The 17948-nt window shown below is 46.6% G+C and overlaps 2 protein-coding genes across 2 annotated transcripts; both read left to right on the top strand.

Annotated features, from left to right (window-relative positions):
* Nucleotides 1–2515: 2515 nt before the first annotated feature.
* LOC104625075 (lymphocyte antigen 6E-like) lies at nt 2516–6041 on the top strand. Its single transcript, XM_010292611.1, has 3 exons — nt 2516–2590; nt 5130–5249; nt 5833–6041. Exons 1-3 carry the CDS (start codon nt 2539–2541, stop codon nt 6039–6041), a joined length of 381 nt encoding a protein of 126 aa, XP_010290913.1. The 5' UTR covers nt 2516–2538.
* Nucleotides 6042–9856: 3815 nt separating this feature from the next.
* Nucleotides 9857–14736, top strand: LOC104625074 (lymphocyte antigen 6E-like). The gene is made up of 3 exons (XM_010292610.1): nt 9857–10043; nt 13759–13878; nt 14528–14736. The coding sequence occupies exons 1-3, from the start codon at nt 9992–9994 to the stop codon at nt 14734–14736; spliced, it is 381 nt and encodes a 126-aa protein (XP_010290912.1). The 5' UTR covers nt 9857–9991.
* Nucleotides 14737–17948: the final 3212 nt, after the last annotated feature.

Here is a 17948-nt window from a genome sequence, read left to right as displayed (position 1 = left end):
CTGCTGAGGAGCTGCATTTTTCTGCTCGGTTGGCTCCCATATGAGCTGAATTTGGTGTGATAATTCAGTTTCAATTCTGGATTTTTGATGTGGATGTAAGGGAAGGAAGTTTTATTTTCTGTTTCTCCAGCTGGCTGAGAGAACCCTGGCTATTATGCGTTAAACAAACGTGTAGACTAATACCTACTATTTCCTACTATGCTCTAGCAGATCATGTTTCCTGCCTGATGTCGTTCATGCATGTATTTATATGAAGTCTTGTTCAGAGCGTATGGCTTTTTCACAGATTATTTCTGAAGCATCGTTGTTACATTAGCTGTCCCGTGGGTCTTCCACATCCTTGCTAAAAGAGGAGAAAATTAAAGATTCATGCTCAAGGTCAGGGCAAATCCGGAGAACAGAGTGGAATACTTTGAAAACTGGATGCTCATCCCTTCCACCCTGGGCACAGGCAGAGACAGAAAGTGTTGGGGGCTGAAGCTGCTGTAGAAAAGGAGGAACTGGGCAAAGGAAGAATGTCTGGAAGCAAAAGACTCATCATAGAGGTTGGGCGTGGGGCCATCTGCCCAGGATCTTGCAGACAGGTGATCAGAGGAAGAGCCTATGAACCAACTCCTTGGGGAGTAATTTGGGGAAAACAAAGAGCAACGGGATGTTCTTTTTTCTGTTTCCACACCATTTGTGACCTTGCAAACCTTGACTCTGAACTCCCCTTGGTCATTTCTCTCTCTAAAGACCAAGGGTCCTGTCTGCTGAGGTGTCTTCTTGACTGGGACTTGGTTTTTTTCTCAGTCATTTTTGCTCCCATTCATAGTTTAACTCCTGCAGGTGTTTCCATGCACTTTGTGCCTCTGCTGCATCCTGAGTCATTTGGCAAGAGGTGATGAAGTAGTTGTGGGAGCAGAAGGAGGGAACCCAGAAGGACTGGAAAGGTCATGAGGGACTGGAAAAACCTGACAGAGTCCAGAGTTGGTCTACAGTGGCAACAAACATTGTCGCGTGGAAACCCTGGATGCTTCTGGAGGACAGAGAAGCAGAATAAAACGAAAGCACCAGACCACATTCCTGCCTGGACCGTGGGAGATTCTGAGTGACAGTCACCAGTCACACAGTCATTGCAGGAATGATACAAGCTGGTTTTTTGCTTAAAGCTATCCAGAGGGACCTGGACAAGTTTGAGAAGTGTGCCAGTGTGAACCTCATGAGGTTCAACAAGACCATGTGCAGGGTCCTACACCTGGGTTGGGGCAACCGCCGGTATCAGCACAGGCTGGGCCGCGGGTATCAGCACAGGCTGGGGATGAAGAGATGGAGAACAGCCCCATGGAGAAGGACTTGGGGGTCCTGGGGGTGAAAAGCTGGACATGAGCCGGCAATGTGCGCTTGCAGCCCAAAGGCTGCCCAGGTGTCCCGGGCTGCACCCAAAGCCGCGTGTTCAGCGGGGCGAGGGAGGGGGTTCTGCCCCTCTGCCCCGCTCTGGGGAGACCCCCCTGCAGGGCTGCGTCCAGCTCTGGAGCCCTCGGCACAGGAGAGACACGGACCTGCTGGAGCGGGGCCAGAGGAGGCCCCAGCAACGCTCCGAGGGCTGGAACAGCTCTGCTGGGAGGACAGGCTGGGAGAGCTGGGGGGGCTCAGCCTGGAGCAGAGAAGGCTCCGGGGAGACCTTCCTGCAGCTGCCAGGGCTGAGAGGGGCTGGGGAGAAAGGTGGAGACAGACATTTAGCAGGACCTTTTGTGCTAGGACAAGAGGTAATGGTTTTAAGCTAAAAGAGGGCAGATTTAGACTAGTTAGAAAGAAGAAATTTTTGACAATAAGGGTGGTGAACCCCTGGCCCAGGCTGCCCAGAGAGGTGGTCAATGCCCCATCCCTGGGAACATCCCAGGTGAGATTGGACAGGGCTCTGATCACCCTGCTCTGGTTGAAGAGGTCCCTGCTCATGGCAGTGGGTTGGACTAGATGGCCTTGAAAGGTCCCTTCCAACCCAAACCATTCTATGATCCTATGATCCCTTAGTACAAGTGAAATACTGAATGGCTGTGGACAATCCAGTGCAAATTTTCTTTCTTGTCTCCTCTCCCACTTCCCACAGATATAAAGCTCTCATACCATGGCAGCGAGAAAAGGTGGAGGATGCCAGGTGACGGCTGCTATCTTGCAAGCGATGAGCCACCCCAGACTGGTGCAGCTGCCTCTGCTTTGCTCCAGGTTTTGTGGTTCAGCCCAACAGAGTAAGAAGAGACTCCCATGTTGGAATCAGATAAACTGTTCCTCAAATTAGCAATGCAGACATGGTCAACAGGAGTAGGCCTTGGAAAAAAAGATAGGATCTGAATAAGATGTGAAAGAAATTGCTACCTGGAGCCTCGTAATAGGTTCCTACGCACAAACACACCCATCACTGATCACATGTTACGCGCTGTCACTCCCCAAACCTCAAATTACTGTAATCAAAGGAAGTCAGAGTAAACGCGGTCCCAGTATAAAACCTTACCGTGGCGCACCATCCCATATTGTTCAGGCTCTGAGGGCACAACGACCATGAAGGCTTTTCTGATTGCCCTGCTGGCAGCAGTCCTGTGTGCCGAGCAAGGTAAGGGACTTTGGAGGCTGGGAGAGCCAGATGGAGAGGATGAAAATGCCAGAAGAGAAATTAGAGATAATGCAGAGAGAAGAAGGTTTGACTGGTTTTGTCGCAATTGGTGAGGTCTTGGTAGCGCAGTTTTTCTTTGGTGTCAGCTGCGTCAAGCAATATTTACTGTGGTTCCGTCTTAGCTTCTGGGTGAGTTCTGCCGAGGTGTCCATAACCCAAAGACGATGAGCTCACCACTCTGGTTTCTGACATCCTCAAGTATCAAGCTCTGACCACTCACATCTGAAGATAGACATGTGAACTGAAAAATGCTAACAGGAATTAAGCTGGGCTCACAGTTCTGCCTTTGGTTTTATTTTTGTGCCTGAATGAAACCTCAGGAGCTGTTGATAAAGATAACAGGGCTGGTCTTGACACCGTATCTTCTGACAGCGTTTCACTTTATTTCCCACAACAACATTACAATTAAGAAACTAGGTTGCTAACAGATATTTGAAAGCCTCGGAGCTCTTTGCTCATAGGTTTGAAGAGCTTTTTAAAGTGTCTGGGAGTGAGTGTGTTTATAATGGGATCCACAATGCTCGGTGCTTGTCCTCTTTCAAAAAGAGGTGCAGATGTAACAGGATTATTGTGTAGAAATACCCGGTTGAGAAACATTGGCTCTGTGCATGTATTGAAACCCTGAGGAGTACTGCAAGCCTTTTTGCACCGTTAAGGCTATTTCTGGCTGCATTTGCAAAACTAGAGCTAATGGAGGGTGGAGGCCAGATGCAGGCAAGGCTTTATAACAGCTATAAGGGTTTAAGCTATTACTGTTTCCTTACTGGGAGGGATTTTCCTCGCATCAGTCAATGAGCAGGAGTGTATTTCAGTTGCTTCCGCGCACACGCTGGGGTCTCGGCCCCATCTGCAGCAGGAAGTGGTTTGAACAACTTTGTGAGATTTGGCAGAAAAGCAGGTGAGAGCGAGCTGTAGGGTCCGTAAAATGCAACGCTGCTTGCTAGGCAGCGTGTCCGGGATTGCTTGGCATGGTCTTCAAACAGGACAGCAGCCCACAGCTTGGGTTGGGGAACCTCCAGAGGAGAGGTGAAAGGCTTAACATACCCAAGTGGTGGAGAAATAGTGAGTGCTGAACAGTCAGTTAAAGAGACGTTAAAACCAAGAAGCAGCAAGGATGATTTTATCTGCTGTTATGGAGAACACCTGCGCTCGCAACACCTGGCACTAGGAAAGAGCATCTGGGTAGGTTTCAGAGCGAGACAGTTGGTCTTGCACCCAGAGCTGTCTCCAGAGCTGTACCCAAGGCACCTGAGCTCCCCACATGACAGAGGGGAAGCCTTTCTTCTCCTACCTGGAGTAGTTAGGGCCTGAAATAGCTTTTAATTCTCTTAAAACTGCTTCTAGAGATGTCTAACCAAACCTCATAGGTAGGTTTAGCTTCAGAGATGAATTTGAATCGACAGCAGCTGGGCTTTGGAGAGTCCCTGGGAGGAGTTTCTTTGTTAAAAACAGGTTCAAATTCAATTGAAAGGGGCTCTTCTGTGCAGACAACAAAGAGCTTTCCTGGGTTGAGAGAGCCAGGAGGAACTGAACCAGGGAAATTTCAGCCTAACGGAGGAGCCTCCCTGGTTTGCAATTTGGTCACCTTCAACCAAGAGCTCTCCACCACTGGTGACAATGGAGCAGGCTGTCCCAAGAGCAGCTTAACTGTCTCTGTGACCCCTGCTCAGGAATAAGGAGCATTTCATGGGACCCTGAACAAGAGGGAAACAGTTTTCAACAGTTGTGAATTGACCTCCAGGGAACGAGGTGGCACGTGCCTATGCTTCTAGCATGGCCAGTCTGGAAATTTGACTCAATTTACTTCATTTTCCTCAGAAATACATATCTTACCTCCTTCTGCCTTTGTAATACATCTGGCTCAGCCCTGCTTATAATATCGCTGAGAACATGTTGTTCCAGGCACTGGTAGAAATAATCTCTCTATTGTCCTGAGCAACCTCTCCCAGGGAACTCCCTTTAATGTGGCTCTGTGCTCAGTAATTTAGCTCACAGGGGTGTCATAGGCTTTAATTAATTCATGTCTGTATGGTATTTTGCAGATGCAGACCGAAAATACGAAAAAACCTAAGCTCTCACCTGAGAACAGTGCCAGTTCATCCTCTCTTTGCCAGAGCTATACGAGACCCCTCTGAGCAGGTTGTAAGCTCTGCTTTTGCAGGTTGGCTGTCAACCAGAGCAGTGCAGACCCAGGGGAGAAAGAAAGTCACCTGAGAGTGCTGCTCAGGCTGAAAAAATGTCTTTTCAGGTTTAATCGCTGAAAACCTCAAGTAAAGAAAGAAAACTTGTTTTGTTCTGTTTGTTTGCTTTTTTCAGCTTCATTAATCAAAACCAACTTCGTATTTCACTTGTCATGAAAACTTATTCGTAACATACTTTTCACCTTGTATTTTCCAAGAAAGGACATGGCTTTTGACACTTTCTTCCCAGGAGGCCATTGCTGGAAACCACTAATATGTGTCATGTGTGCTTTTTCCAGCTTCCTCGCTGTTTTGCTACACGTGCGACAATGAGCACTCCAACTGGAACTGTCTTAAAACCTACAAGTGTGAAGACCATGAGAAATACTGTACAACCACATACAGCACTGCTGGGTTTGGTGAGTAACAGCAACACCTCAAGGCTTTTTTTTTTTTTTTTACCCCTCCAGAGAAAGTGATGGGCAATGGTTTTTTTTGGACAATAGCTGGTCTTGTTGGAAAGAACAGATCACTGAGGTTTATGGATCACAAGACAATGTGTGTAAATTCCTCAGCGGTGCCCTGTGATCCACCGCCTGTGATATGTTCTTCACCACTTTGTGGCAGGGCTGGTTGAAGCACACAGATTTTCATGAGCAGACCCCGTTGCTTGATCTGGGAGCCTTACACACATGCTTTGTGATGGAGGATGGAAAGGGGCTGCATGTAAGTAACGTGGTTTTAGAAACTGAAAATGCATTGGCAGTGATTTTTTGCTGTCCTAGGGGAAGCATTGGGTTTCTATCAAGGACTTTCTAGTGTCATGCATTAGATCCAGGTTGCGTGGATACTTACCCAGCACTCATCAAATCTCCTGATAGCTGTTATTGCTGCATTGCAAATTAAGCATAGTGCAATATACCTCCTCCTATCGTCCTCTGGTCATCTCTTGCAGAAGAATCTTAAATTACAGCTCTCCTTTCTTGTCTATTCTTCATCCAGGCAAGGACATGGGACACCGCATCACCAAGAAATGTTCTGTAGACTGCCCTGAGACGAACGTGAACTTTGGTGTGGCGGCTTATTCCACCAAATGCTGTAGTACCTCCCTGTGCAATTTCAGTGGTGCCAACAGTGTAAAAATCAGCTATGCTGTGATGTTCCTGGGAATTGTGGCCAGTTTGATCTGTGTCATCAGGGCGGGATTATGATGAGGGGTGGGAGAAGATGAGACAATACAAGAACCTACAAGGTATTCCCCAACTGAGAAACCAGCACGCCTGTCAAGTGTCTCCAACAGGGTGTATGCCACCCTGTTTTTCACATGACAACGCTTCAGATCCCATTCACAGAATGGCACGGCAGCGTAGCTCCTATTTTTTCCCCTGTATCATTTGTTGTTTTGTACTAATTTTCCCTGGGAAAGCTCTTTTGATAGCATGTGTGTAACAATTGTCAGACCAAATAAAGGTTTATGTTATTCTAGAGTGTGTTTGCTATACCCACACTAAGATCAGCCTGAAAAAACAGCTCTGCCAGAAAGAACTGTAGTCTGAATCTCTACGTTACCTTGAATTCCTCTTTTTAGCACCTGGGAGTCTTCTGGTTGCCTTTCTCAATTGACTTGGTTGCATCCGGCAGCTCAAGACAGACACTCCATAAAGCCAGATGTTCTGCCTGACCACTCAGTGATAATAAATCACTGGTGTCAGTGATTTATTTATATAAAATGTATATAAAGTTGTCAGTCTGGAAAGGTCAAAGATGTTTGTGATGTTCCCATTGGAAGGAACAGCGAGAACTGTTTTGTTGCTGATAACACACAGGACTGGGGGTTTGCCAGGTATTGGTTGTGCTCCCGGCTGTGCTGCAAAGTCCTCGTGTGACCTCTGCAGGGTGGATGGTTTCCGCTTTTAAAATAGACAAAGGGACCACACCAAGATCCTGGAGATGTTCAAGATGAGGATAGTGCTGCTGGAACCTGTCCTCATGGAAAGGGGACCTCCATGCCTGCTTGGAGAAGACGCTTCTGTCTGAGTGATTGCTTATGACTTCCCTGCAGGACAGGGGAAAGGGGCAGAAAGAGCCTGGTAGAGGCAATGCATGTCCGATTTGGTGGGAGGGTCTCTGCTCCTTCCCTTTCTTCTGTCGCTGCTGCATTTCCAGTCTTGGGGATGGAGGAAATGGGTTGGAGGTCACCCGCTCACTCCTGGAGGAGTGGAGCTACAGCTAAGAAGTAGCTAAGATTTCGGGACATGGTTTAGGGGGCATGGTGGCGTTGGGTTAATGGTTGGACTTGATGATCTTGAAGTTCTTTTCCAACCTTAGTGATTCGGTGATTCTGTGAAGATGGGCAAAATACATGCACTTTTGGAGCTGGAGAGTGCGTGAATCCCAGCTGAGCAGCTTACAAGTGCAGTGCTGCATTTTGGGAAGGCTTGTATAGAAATGGCACCCAGAAAAAAGCCCTCATGTTTGCAGCCCAGCTGGATTTGAGGGGAGTCCTGCTCCACCAGCCCTTAAGGCAGGCTGCAAAGGGTATGAGCTTCTGCGCAATGGGGAGAAACCGCAGCCCTGGCCACAGGCTGTGAAGATGGGTCATGTTGTTTAGTCATCCTATAAAGATTTAATTTCTGGCATTTATTTAAATACAAGATGGGCTAACTGAAGAATGGTAGTGGTGTAGCATTTCTGTGTTGAGGGACCAACAGAAACTTGGTTTTTTGCACGTCTTTTTAATCACTTTTCCTATCAGTTTTCCTACATGTTAATCACAATAATCTCTGAAAGGAGTCTCAAAGCTTTTGGCCAACTTGAAAATCCACATTTAGTAAAAACATCTGAATTTCCCAGTTACTTTTACATTTCAGATTTTGTTTCGTGAAAACTACATGTTTTCACCAAAATAAAGAAATCATTTGCCCTTCTTGTATGACAATTTCAATCAGGTTTAGAGCCAGATGAGCAAAACATTCTCCTTCCTTCTCCATTCAGCAACCACGTCAAGGGAAATAGGTCTTTCAACCCCATGCTCCACCCCCAGTTAAATCCCCTGTTACTCTTTCCAAAATCTTCTTGAATTTCATAGCTTCCAAATACTTGCAAACTGTGATATTATCTTCTCTTTTGCCTTGGTTGCTCTGGTGTCCTAATCATCCATGTCCTTTCTGCCCCCAGGAGTTTTTTTCAATCTATCTTACTTGGCACTGGTGAGGGTTGAAGACAACATTAATATCAGTGACATGTGGGACCAGTTGGAAGAGTGCAGGACCATCTAATGGAAAATCTCGACTACCATAATTCCTGCAATAACTCCTTTAAGAAATAGAGCCTTGCCATCTCAAAATCTCGGCAGCTTGCAGGAGACAAGAGATATTTTAGTTTTCGCTTGGATGAGACTACAAGGGAGGGAAAAAAAAAGAAGTGCCTGGCTGAGCTGCTATTTCTGTACCTGTTAATGGATGCTGTTGGCTGGAATAAATCTGAACGTGGGCTGCAGAATGGCATTGCCTTGTGACTAGAGCCCCCTTTTCTGCTATTACCTCAAATAGTCAGCAATAAAAGTTGATTTACCAATTATGAAATCTCTTCTGGACTGGGGAAAATAAAATATTTCACAAGGAAATGAGGGTTGCACTGCCTGGCATGGAGGGTACCAGCTTCTGTTTTCCTCCTGCCTGGTGCCTTATAAAGGCATTGGCCTTATGAAGCCAAACAACGCCTCTCCTTTGAGCTTTTTTGGTTAATTGCCACCTTTGTTCCAACTGAGTTTCATGCTCTACCTATTGAGAAAGCAAAAATTTCCTCACCTTAGTCACGCAGGTCTCCATATTAACAATATTTATACGTCCAATTTAGAGGTGTTGGAAAGAGTTACATCACCTCAAGAACTGGGCATGCCTTTTTGGTGAGATAATGACTGTAGGTGGGTCACATTCAAAGCCCAAATATTTAATGGGAGATGGAAATCTGAGCAACTTTGAGACTAAGAAAAAAGGGAAATAAAGCAGATGGAGAGCAGCAAGGGGCAGAGTCACTGGCAGAGGCTTGGGGCACGCAGGTTGCTTGTGCAGCTCTGAGTGTCATGTGAAAGGGATCCAAGTTGACTGTTTCGGAGACTGTGCCTCCTTCCCCACAACTAGACGGCAGAAAGACAACGGTGGGAGGAAAAAGCAACAGCAGTCAGAAGAAGATGGGAAAGATTCTGATTTTATACGGGGAGACAGGATGAAACATGATAAAAAAGGAGGAATAAAGAGCATCGTATGGAAATCCAGTGGAGTACTCTTATTTGGCATTTCACATAATTTTGGCTGGCTCTAATTTCTTTTTTCTGAAGACTTAATGAGCTGAGATCTTTGATCAGGCAATCCTTCGTTCTTCGTGCTTTAACTGGTTTGTTTTTTCTCTTCCTGACATTTATTTTTTGTAATTCTGTGAAAAAAATCACAGCTTGTTCAATGTAGGTAGGTGTTATTTCTGGTTTTTAATTTAAGTGGTCATTTTCATTGCCCAGTGGAATTTATTTTCTAAGAGAACATTTGACCTCATATAAAATATCCAATTTTAGAACAGAAACATTTATGCTTTTGAAATGCTGTCTTAAAAAGGCCCACAGAAGATGATGTCTGGTCCCCTATGAAATGCAGTGGAAGGATACTGCTCTTCTGATCTAGCTGTATTGACAATCCTGAGAGACATCTTGTAGAAGTTCCAATCCCAATTTCAATTTCAAATTTAATCAACTTCCATATGTACTAAAACAGTGCACAAGGGCAGGATCTTTAAGGATGTAGCCTGCTCTGAAACCGAAGCTGGTCTGGAAAAGAAAACATTCCTCTTCTCACGTGGACACTGTTTTGTTTTTGTGTTTTGCTTTTCCTCCACTTATCCAGAATTAGAAACTGTTGCATACTTAACACCAGACGAACACGCTGAATTGCGAAACAACTAGGAAATGAAGAAGAGGGGGGAGAGCCTGTTTGGATTTCCAACAAAGCATACTTTGACATACAAGCGCTGACATGTTACTCTCAATTATCCACCATCTGACACAGCAACCCTATAGTTATTACCCTAGCATCAAAGCAAACACTGCAGCAGTATAAAACCTGCCCTGGGTGAGTCCTGCTTGTTTTGGAGACTGCGAGACCTATAAAGGATGAAGACTTCTCTTCTTGTCGTGCTCGTCACAGCCCTGTGCACTGAGAGCGGTGAGTCTCCAAGGATTGCTTTGTGCAGCAAGACCCCCAGAACTGGGGCATGTCTTGGACGCTGCAGGATGACAGGGGGATTTTGCAGCAGGAATGGTAAAGCTGGAAGGTCTTTAGGCTCTAGAGAATATTCCAGTCCTCGGGATAAGAAGCCAGGGGACGCATCCCCCCCAGAAGTTGGAAGGATGGTGAAGAGTTGAAGTGGGGGATGAGATACCCCCCTCACCTGACTCGTGTAGTCCCAGCCCAGCCCTTGGAGTGGCTCAGTGTAGACAGCGTGGTGAGAAGTGGCAATAAAGCTGCAAGTTAGACATATAACTAACGACAGCTTGGTTTTTTTTTTTCACTTGCTTGTTTATTGGTTGCAATTATGAACCATCGTTACCTGAATTGGTAGAGGTGGTCATGCCACAACAAGATGCAATACTGGCTCCCATCTCTTTCTTACAGCTTGTTGCTTTGAGGTGCACCTTTGCCAGGTCTGGGATGGAGATGCAGAGTCCCATCCTCATTCTGATTTTTTGGCTGTTTTTTGGGGGGGAAGGATGCACTGGGAACCTGCACTTTAACTCTGCCTGGCAAGGACTGCTGCCTGTGCCTCTGGAAGATGCCTCATTTGCACAGGGGTGTGCTGTGGGTCAGGCAAGGAACAGAGGGTGCAGCCCTGAACATCCCTCTGACTATTCCAGGGGAATAGTTGCCTTCCTCAGCTCGGGGGGGCTTTTGCCTTATTGCAAACCGAATCTTCCTCAGGCTCTGCCGTAGGGCTTTACCTGCAAATTACTGGCCATTCTGGTCCTGGTCTAGCAGAGCAATTAGACTCATACTTAATTTGAGCCTGTAAATGTTCTTACTGTGGGACTTCACAGGCTTTAAACTTGGCATGTGCTAAATCACTGTGCTCAACGGGGTTGAGAAAGTTGAGGGCAATAAAAGGACCCTTTCCTGCAGCTTATCAACTGTAATCACATTTTTTAAAAAGATCATGTAATGAGACAGCAGACTTACCAAAGGAGTCGGTGAAAATTAACACAAACGCAGCACCGCTTCGCTGTGCAATCTAGCCAGAAGGCTGGTTGCTGTTCCAGTTAATCCTGAACCTGACTGATTTTAACGGTGTACATCCTGCATCCACCAGCACTTGGCACTTGCTAATGCTTTACACGTGTAAGTTGTTTATCTGGATGGCTCGAATTATTCACATGAAAACCTTCCTTGAGGAACATTCTTGATCAGCTACAGCAGAGGGCTTGCTGGGTGCAGACAGGAGACCTCCAAAGGCAGCCTGAGCGGGGCACATTTCTAAAGAAATATTGTTCCCTCCCTTACTCAGCCCTTGTTACAGCAGATATCTCAACAGATGCCATAAAATGAGAAGTGTTTTTCAGCAGCATGAGCAATTGTTGTTCTTACCAGGACAGAGGATCAAGATTGTCCTACCTGACTTCAGGGTCTTAACCGAGCTACCAGGTTAGGAGCCCATGTGCCTCCAGAGTCCTCTGTCGTAAATGTGAGTGAGAAAGAAACCTCCTGAGCACAGAGAGATGTTGGCAAAATCAACCCTGAAGGTGCTTGCCCCCTCCCCTAGCTAGAAGGGTCCCAGGACAACTGGTTCTCTTAAATTAGCAGCTTTGGGAGGTTGGGATCAAACAGGACTTGGGCGTGTAACAAGCTCCACTGTTTCCTGCAGAGATTCAGGAGCTTTTTCTTGGAATGGTCTTGATTAAAGAAGTTGCATTAATTAAGGAATAAAATGGGTTACACATCTGGAAAACCCAGTTTGGGGACTCTGCTCTAGTGTACGGTTATTATGGGAGGAGAGGACGGTTCCCAGTGGGGTGGAGCAGAAACGTGCCCGTGTGGGGTTTGCACAAGAAAAGAGAATCCCTCTGAGTGCAGATAGTCTAACGGCGGGTCCCAGACTTGAAAAAAATTATAAGGTAGCCTGCAGTGTCAGGAAGATACTGAATGCAAGAGCCAGGCAGGACAGCCAAGAGAGACTGGAGGTGGAAATGACCATGACCAAGGTAGGAAGCAAATTGCAGCAGTTGATATCAAGTCAGAGGGAGCTGGGTGCCAGGTCTGAGGCTTTTGGTGTTGAGCATGGGAACAGAAGGAGATGAGATCTGAGACACTGCAAGCCCAGTTGCCTGGCTTCTGTGGCCTCTGCTAGCCGCTCTTCAGTGAGAGACAACAGAGGGAGAGTAGGATCTGTGAGGACGACAGACCACAAGAGGAAAATGATGGTCAGTGCTGGGTGGCCATGGAAAGGGCAAAGGGGCTGTTAGCCAGAGTGGGGAGAGAAGGCAGTTTCCACAGAGACAGAGAAGGATGAATAGGGCCCCAAAAGGCATTTTTGTGGCTTTCTATGAAATACAGTGACCTTGGTCACCTGGTGTCATGGTCAGAGGTGGGGCCAGGTCTGGGCTAGTAGGACGACAGGGAGCAGAGAGCCTGTTTGGGCCAGATGAGCTTGCCTAAGGTCAAACAAGGGCAACAATGAGGTTGGGACACTGCTGGCAAAGGCACTAATAATGACAAAGAATCTTGGGCAAAGGAGAAGAAGAGCAAGGGAGACGAAGAGCAAGGAAGGCAAAGGACAGTGCTGGTACAAAAATAAGATGGGTATTAACTGGCCATAGATAGGGATAGCCTGAAAATGAGAAGAATGAGCCTAATCCCTGGTGGGTGACATTACTGCAGGAGTGTTTGCTCCAGATAAACAGATGAGTAGGAAATCCCTCTTATCATGCAAAGAAACCTTCCCCAAGGATCTCTTTGCTGTGAATGACTGCTTTTGCTTACTTGAGTGCAAGCGGTTTTCATTCATTCATATTAGCACAGCGCTCTGCTGATGCACAGTGTTTCAGATGTACAAGTTTTGTAGTGTTAGGCAGTCGTCGCCCATGGATGGCTGTAAAGAGGAGTCTGCTGCAGCCAAGGGGGTGGTTTGCTGAGCCCCGTCTTCTACAGGGACAGGATTGCCCAGCACAGGAGAGCTCTGGAAATGAACAACCCAAAGGCAAGCATCCATCATCAGCAAACACTGAGATGCAGATCTAGGTCACTTGTCCCTAATTTGAGATACGTTGTAGGGGCATGCAGCAAAAAAATAATGCCTGGTACGGCCAGGGCGGTTACCCTCAGGTGTATCTCTCCCTCTTTGTGTTTGAAAAGATTTCTGAAATACTTCACTGTTGGCGTGTGTGGTCTGAGAAAGGATGTGTAGGCCAGGACTCTTCAGATGATTTGAAGAGGATGAGTGTTGACAGGAATCAGCCTGTTTCCATACAGGTTTCATACATGTTATCAGGCCTTTTTCCATACAAGAACTAGTGGCCAGCATCTGGGGCTTGGGGGAGCCAGGATGGAAAGAAACCACAAGAGCTTCATGCTGCAAGTGGTGGTAGGCTGGGGAGCTCTTTCCCAAAGCACACTTCAGATGCCAGATGTTTAAATGAATTCAAGTAAGTATCCAGAAGGAAGATCCCTTGAGGGTTACTAAATGAACAAACCACATCAGTGTCAGGAATCTCAGCTTAAAGTAATTTGGGTCCTGGAGAGTCACTAAGGGCCAGGTTTCATACATCCAGGAAGGTGTCTGCCTGTGGCCACCGGGCTTGGGAGATCCTCCATCTGGACCAGCACCATCAGTTTTGTGCTCCTATGGATATTTCTAGAGGTGACTGATGGGTGTTGTGTGCTTCTTCTGCAGCTTTCTCCTTGACATGTTTCACATGCAAAGACGCATCTTCCAATATACATTGTCTCAGTACAACCACGTGCTCTGACCATGAGAAGTACTGTCTCACAACCTATTCTACCACGGGACTCGGTAAGTGTGAAGCTTTTCTAAGGCTCTGATGATAAGATGGGGTTCAGGTTATGCTGACTGCAGAAGCCTCCTCCCACCGTAAGGTGTGGTGGAGGAATTAATGAGGGTCATAGCACACAGAGAGCAAGTCTTGCAGCAGGTGGGAACTCAGCATAACCCGTCTCTGTTGCAATATATCATAGCAATACTGCACTGCTGATTAAACTCACTCAGGAAAGGGAGATACGGGAGGAGAGAGGATTTCTCTGCACAAACCCCTTGCCTCATCTCCAAGCTCAAATGTATGCTCATGAGGTGGTGGAATTGGAAAGGGCCAGGTGCTGTGGAAGGAGCAATCCCAAGGCACGGTGACGATGATGTCCTGCAATCTTGCACTGTACAAATGCATTATATTCCCAAATTCTTGCCCTAGGTTGCACTCAGATGGCCCTGAAAACAGCAGAGGAGTCGTGAGGCCTGGAGATTGTCTCCATAGGTCACATATATACAAATAATGATGTAGCGCGACGAAGCCCAAGGGAAAACTGACAGCATTAAATGCAGAACAATGTATTCCCCACTGGATCCAGTCAATCATTGAAGTCTGTAAAAGATATCCCAGATAAAAAAACATGACTTTTCTTCCTATTTTCTCTCTCTCCCACTTCAGGCAATGACCGTAACCAGCGTATTACCAAGAAATGTTCAGCATTTTGCCCAACAATTGACCTGAATATCGGCATAGCCGGCGTCGCTACCAGCTGCTGCGAGACTTCGTTGTGCAACATCAGCGGTGCCAGCAGTGTGAAAACCAGCTACTCTATGATAGCTCTGGGTGTCCTGGCCAGTCTTGCCTGCATCCTCCGTCTGGGTTTTTAGAGGGGCTGGGGAGGAAAGGAGCTGCTTGGCCTTGCATTGCGAGGGGTCAAACTCCCATCTGTACAGCGTGAATGCTGCCCTGTTTCTCCCACCTGGAAGGTCACATCCCATCAACAAATATTTTTGCTCTTTATGTGCTCTGATGACAATACACAAGAGCACAGCCCTACCTCAAAATGGTGTTTGGAAGAGAAAGGCATGATGCGGAGTCCTGCACATGTAGAAAGGCACCATTTAGTCACCATTTCTCCTACTATTGGCCTTTATAACTCCATGCGGTTTTTTTTCCCCTTCATTTTGTCCCTGCCATTCTCTCATGCCATTTTTCCCCCTTATACCATTTTCTGCCCTGTATCATTTTGCTTTGAGGAAGCCTTCAGTACTATAGTTGTTAAACAGAAGCTGGGCACAATAAAGTGGTATTTTATTCGATTGTGTGACTGTGTGGTATGGTACATCGAGCGTAGCGGCTGGATGCATCCATGTTAGCAGCAACAAAAGCAGAGGCGTTAGTCTGCAAGTCGAATTGAAATAACACTGAAATATATCGCAATTGCTTTGCATTCACTTCAGGAAGCGTCTCCCCAGATTTTAGGGTTTTTTTTCTGGCAGAAGTGTCACTTTGTGACTCCATTTCTTTAACTTACTTTCAATTTCTATTCTGGGTCAGCTGGCTGAAAGGAAATGGCTGTTGAGTTCTCCAGCTGGCAAACAGATGGGACAAGGCAGGGCCCAGTGTGAAGGGATCTTGAGCATTAAGTTTTCTTTAAACCGATTTAAGATCTTTATAAAGTGGAGATTGCTTTATAAACATTATGGATTTTTTTGAAAGGGGAGAAAAGTGTCTTGCATGGTGCTTAGAGGAAAATCATCAGAAAAGACAGACAAGTTTCTACTGAGTGTCTACTGGAGTCTGGAAATTTCAGCTTCATTTATAACAAATACTTTCAATTTCTATTCTGGGTCAGCTGGCTGAAAGGAAATGGCTGTTGAGTTCTCCAGCTGGCAAACAGATGGGACAAGGCAGGGCCCAGTGTGAAGGGATCTTGAGCATTAAGTTTTCTTTAAACCGATTTAAGATCTTCCAGTGGAAATTGCTTTACAAACATTATGGATTTTTTTGAAAGGGGAGAAAAGTGTCTTGCATGGTGCTTAAAGGAAAATCATCAGAAAAGACAGACAGTTTCTACTGTGTGTCTACTGGAGTCTGGAAATATCAGCTTCATCTATAACAAATTTTTGACTTGGAAAATAAATCTTTTATGTTTGCTAGTCAAGTTTCCTATCAGGGTTAAGATTGAAGGAACTCATTCCCCTGCACTGACCTTCCTTGTGGATGATCTCAGCTAGGAATGAGAGTTTTGCTCACTCAAACCCTTCTGAAGTGAGTCACAGGAGGTTGAAATGCTTTCTCCTGAGCTCTCTAGTGGAGAAGCTCTCCACTAGAATTACCCCAACAAAGATCTCCCAGGGTAATTAGTTGGGTGCAGCTCACCCCGCTGGTTTTCTCACTGTAGACTCATTGCACACGGAGAGCAGCTACACGCTTTGCTCACTCTGCTGGGTATTTGCTGAGAGCAGAGGACTAACAACACTCAGAAACAGACGGATATTTATAACAGGTTTGCAAAGGAAATGTGGTCTCATGACTCCAGCTCACCTCAACCTGCTCCCATCTCTTCCTGTCCACCATTCCTGCCATCCATATCCGACCCGCAGCTATACACTCCCTGGCTGTTTTCTCTTCCAGCCGTCCTCCTTAGCTTCTTCACCCAGTCTCAGTCTGCGTTTTGCCTCCAGCCTCTATTTTCTTGCTAGAACCTCATCTCTTTTTTTTTCTCCGCAGTACAAATGCAAGGTTGGCCAAGGATACTCTGCCTTTAGCCATGAGACTCTTGGTTGTCCTTATGGTTTCTATTGTGCTGCCAACCCCCTGCTGAGCTGACTCCAGTCTTCTGTCCAAACTACTCCCTTCACCTTTCTTCCCCTCCTGCCAGATTTAGAGATATTCAAGTGGCACACACCTCTGAACATCTTAAAAAAACCAAGAACTGTTCTGTGGCCTTGGATGGCTATAGTCTGTCCCACACCCAGATGATGAGGTGGTAATAACTGAACTATTTGAAGTAGTTTCCAGCCTTCGCTGTCCACAGATTTAGGATCTCTTAAGGACAATGCTGGTTGGCATAGGCCAAGCTGGGGCTGGTACTGCCATATGTCTTGTCCTGCTAAGCTTGTGAATACAGACCTACTGTTGGCATCCAGGTTTGAAATAAGGTCATGTCTTCTGCTACCTGAACTTGGCAGGTGCCTCCATTTTGGGTTGAGAGGGAACCCGGCATGTGAAGAAAGGTATAAAAAAGTGTGGGCAAGGAGGGCGAAGGCACATGGTAGAGCCTGCTTCTGCCATGGCGGGGGTTCATGGTCTGCTTATGGCTGTTGCATGGAGAAGTTATGAACAGCACTTGGAAGCTGGCAGTCCTAATCCTAAGGGAGAAGCTCCATGCATGGACCCCAGCCTGCTTCCCTCTCACCTGGTTTCTAGCTGACCCCATAGGTTTTGCATTCCCTCCTGTCCAGCAACACAACCCATGCCTGTGGGCCAAAGATTGACCCACATCTCAAATTACGTAAAAGGGTCGATATCTGGAAGTGGGACCAGCAATTGCCCTGAGGCATGGGAGGTCCTAAAACCATGAAAGCTCCCTTAGTGAGCACTCCCTTGGCAACGGGTGTTGTGTAAGAGGAGACTCCTCTCTGCCAGCCTCCCTGAGAAATCCTGATGTGACATCTCCCACACAGATGCTGCTGCCTAATTCTACATCCCTCCACCCAGAGCTTCTTATTTGTTGGCTCCCATGGTTGCATACTCCTCGGATGAGAGTGGCGAGCTGCCCTGCAGAGACATCTGGGATGCCTGGAGGGCTCTCAGGAAGAAGACGAGTGTCTCGAATGGTTGGGATTGCTCTTGGGCGGTAGCTGGCTCTCTGCGTGGATTATCTAAGAGTTCGGTTTTGAGTGCTCTGAGTCATTGTGCCAGGACATGAATCATCCAAGGGGGCCTCGCCCTGCCTAAATTAGGCACCTGGAGGAGATGGTTTAACTTAAGCCCTTCTTTTCCCTCGCTCGGGGCTCTGTCACCACTGATTCTGAAGGACCTATGCTGCCTTCTGCTCTCCTGAAATAATTTGGCTGTCTTTTCCCTCACAACA

The sequence above is a fragment of the Phaethon lepturus genome, unplaced genomic scaffold, assembly GCF_000687285.1.
Source record: "Phaethon lepturus isolate BGI_N335 unplaced genomic scaffold, ASM68728v1 scaffold8418, whole genome shotgun sequence".
In the NCBI taxonomy this organism is placed as follows: Eukaryota; Metazoa; Chordata; class Aves; order Phaethontiformes; family Phaethontidae; genus Phaethon; species Phaethon lepturus.
The sequence above is the reverse complement of the archived record's forward strand: the minus strand, read 5'-3'. Positions and strand labels throughout refer to the sequence as shown.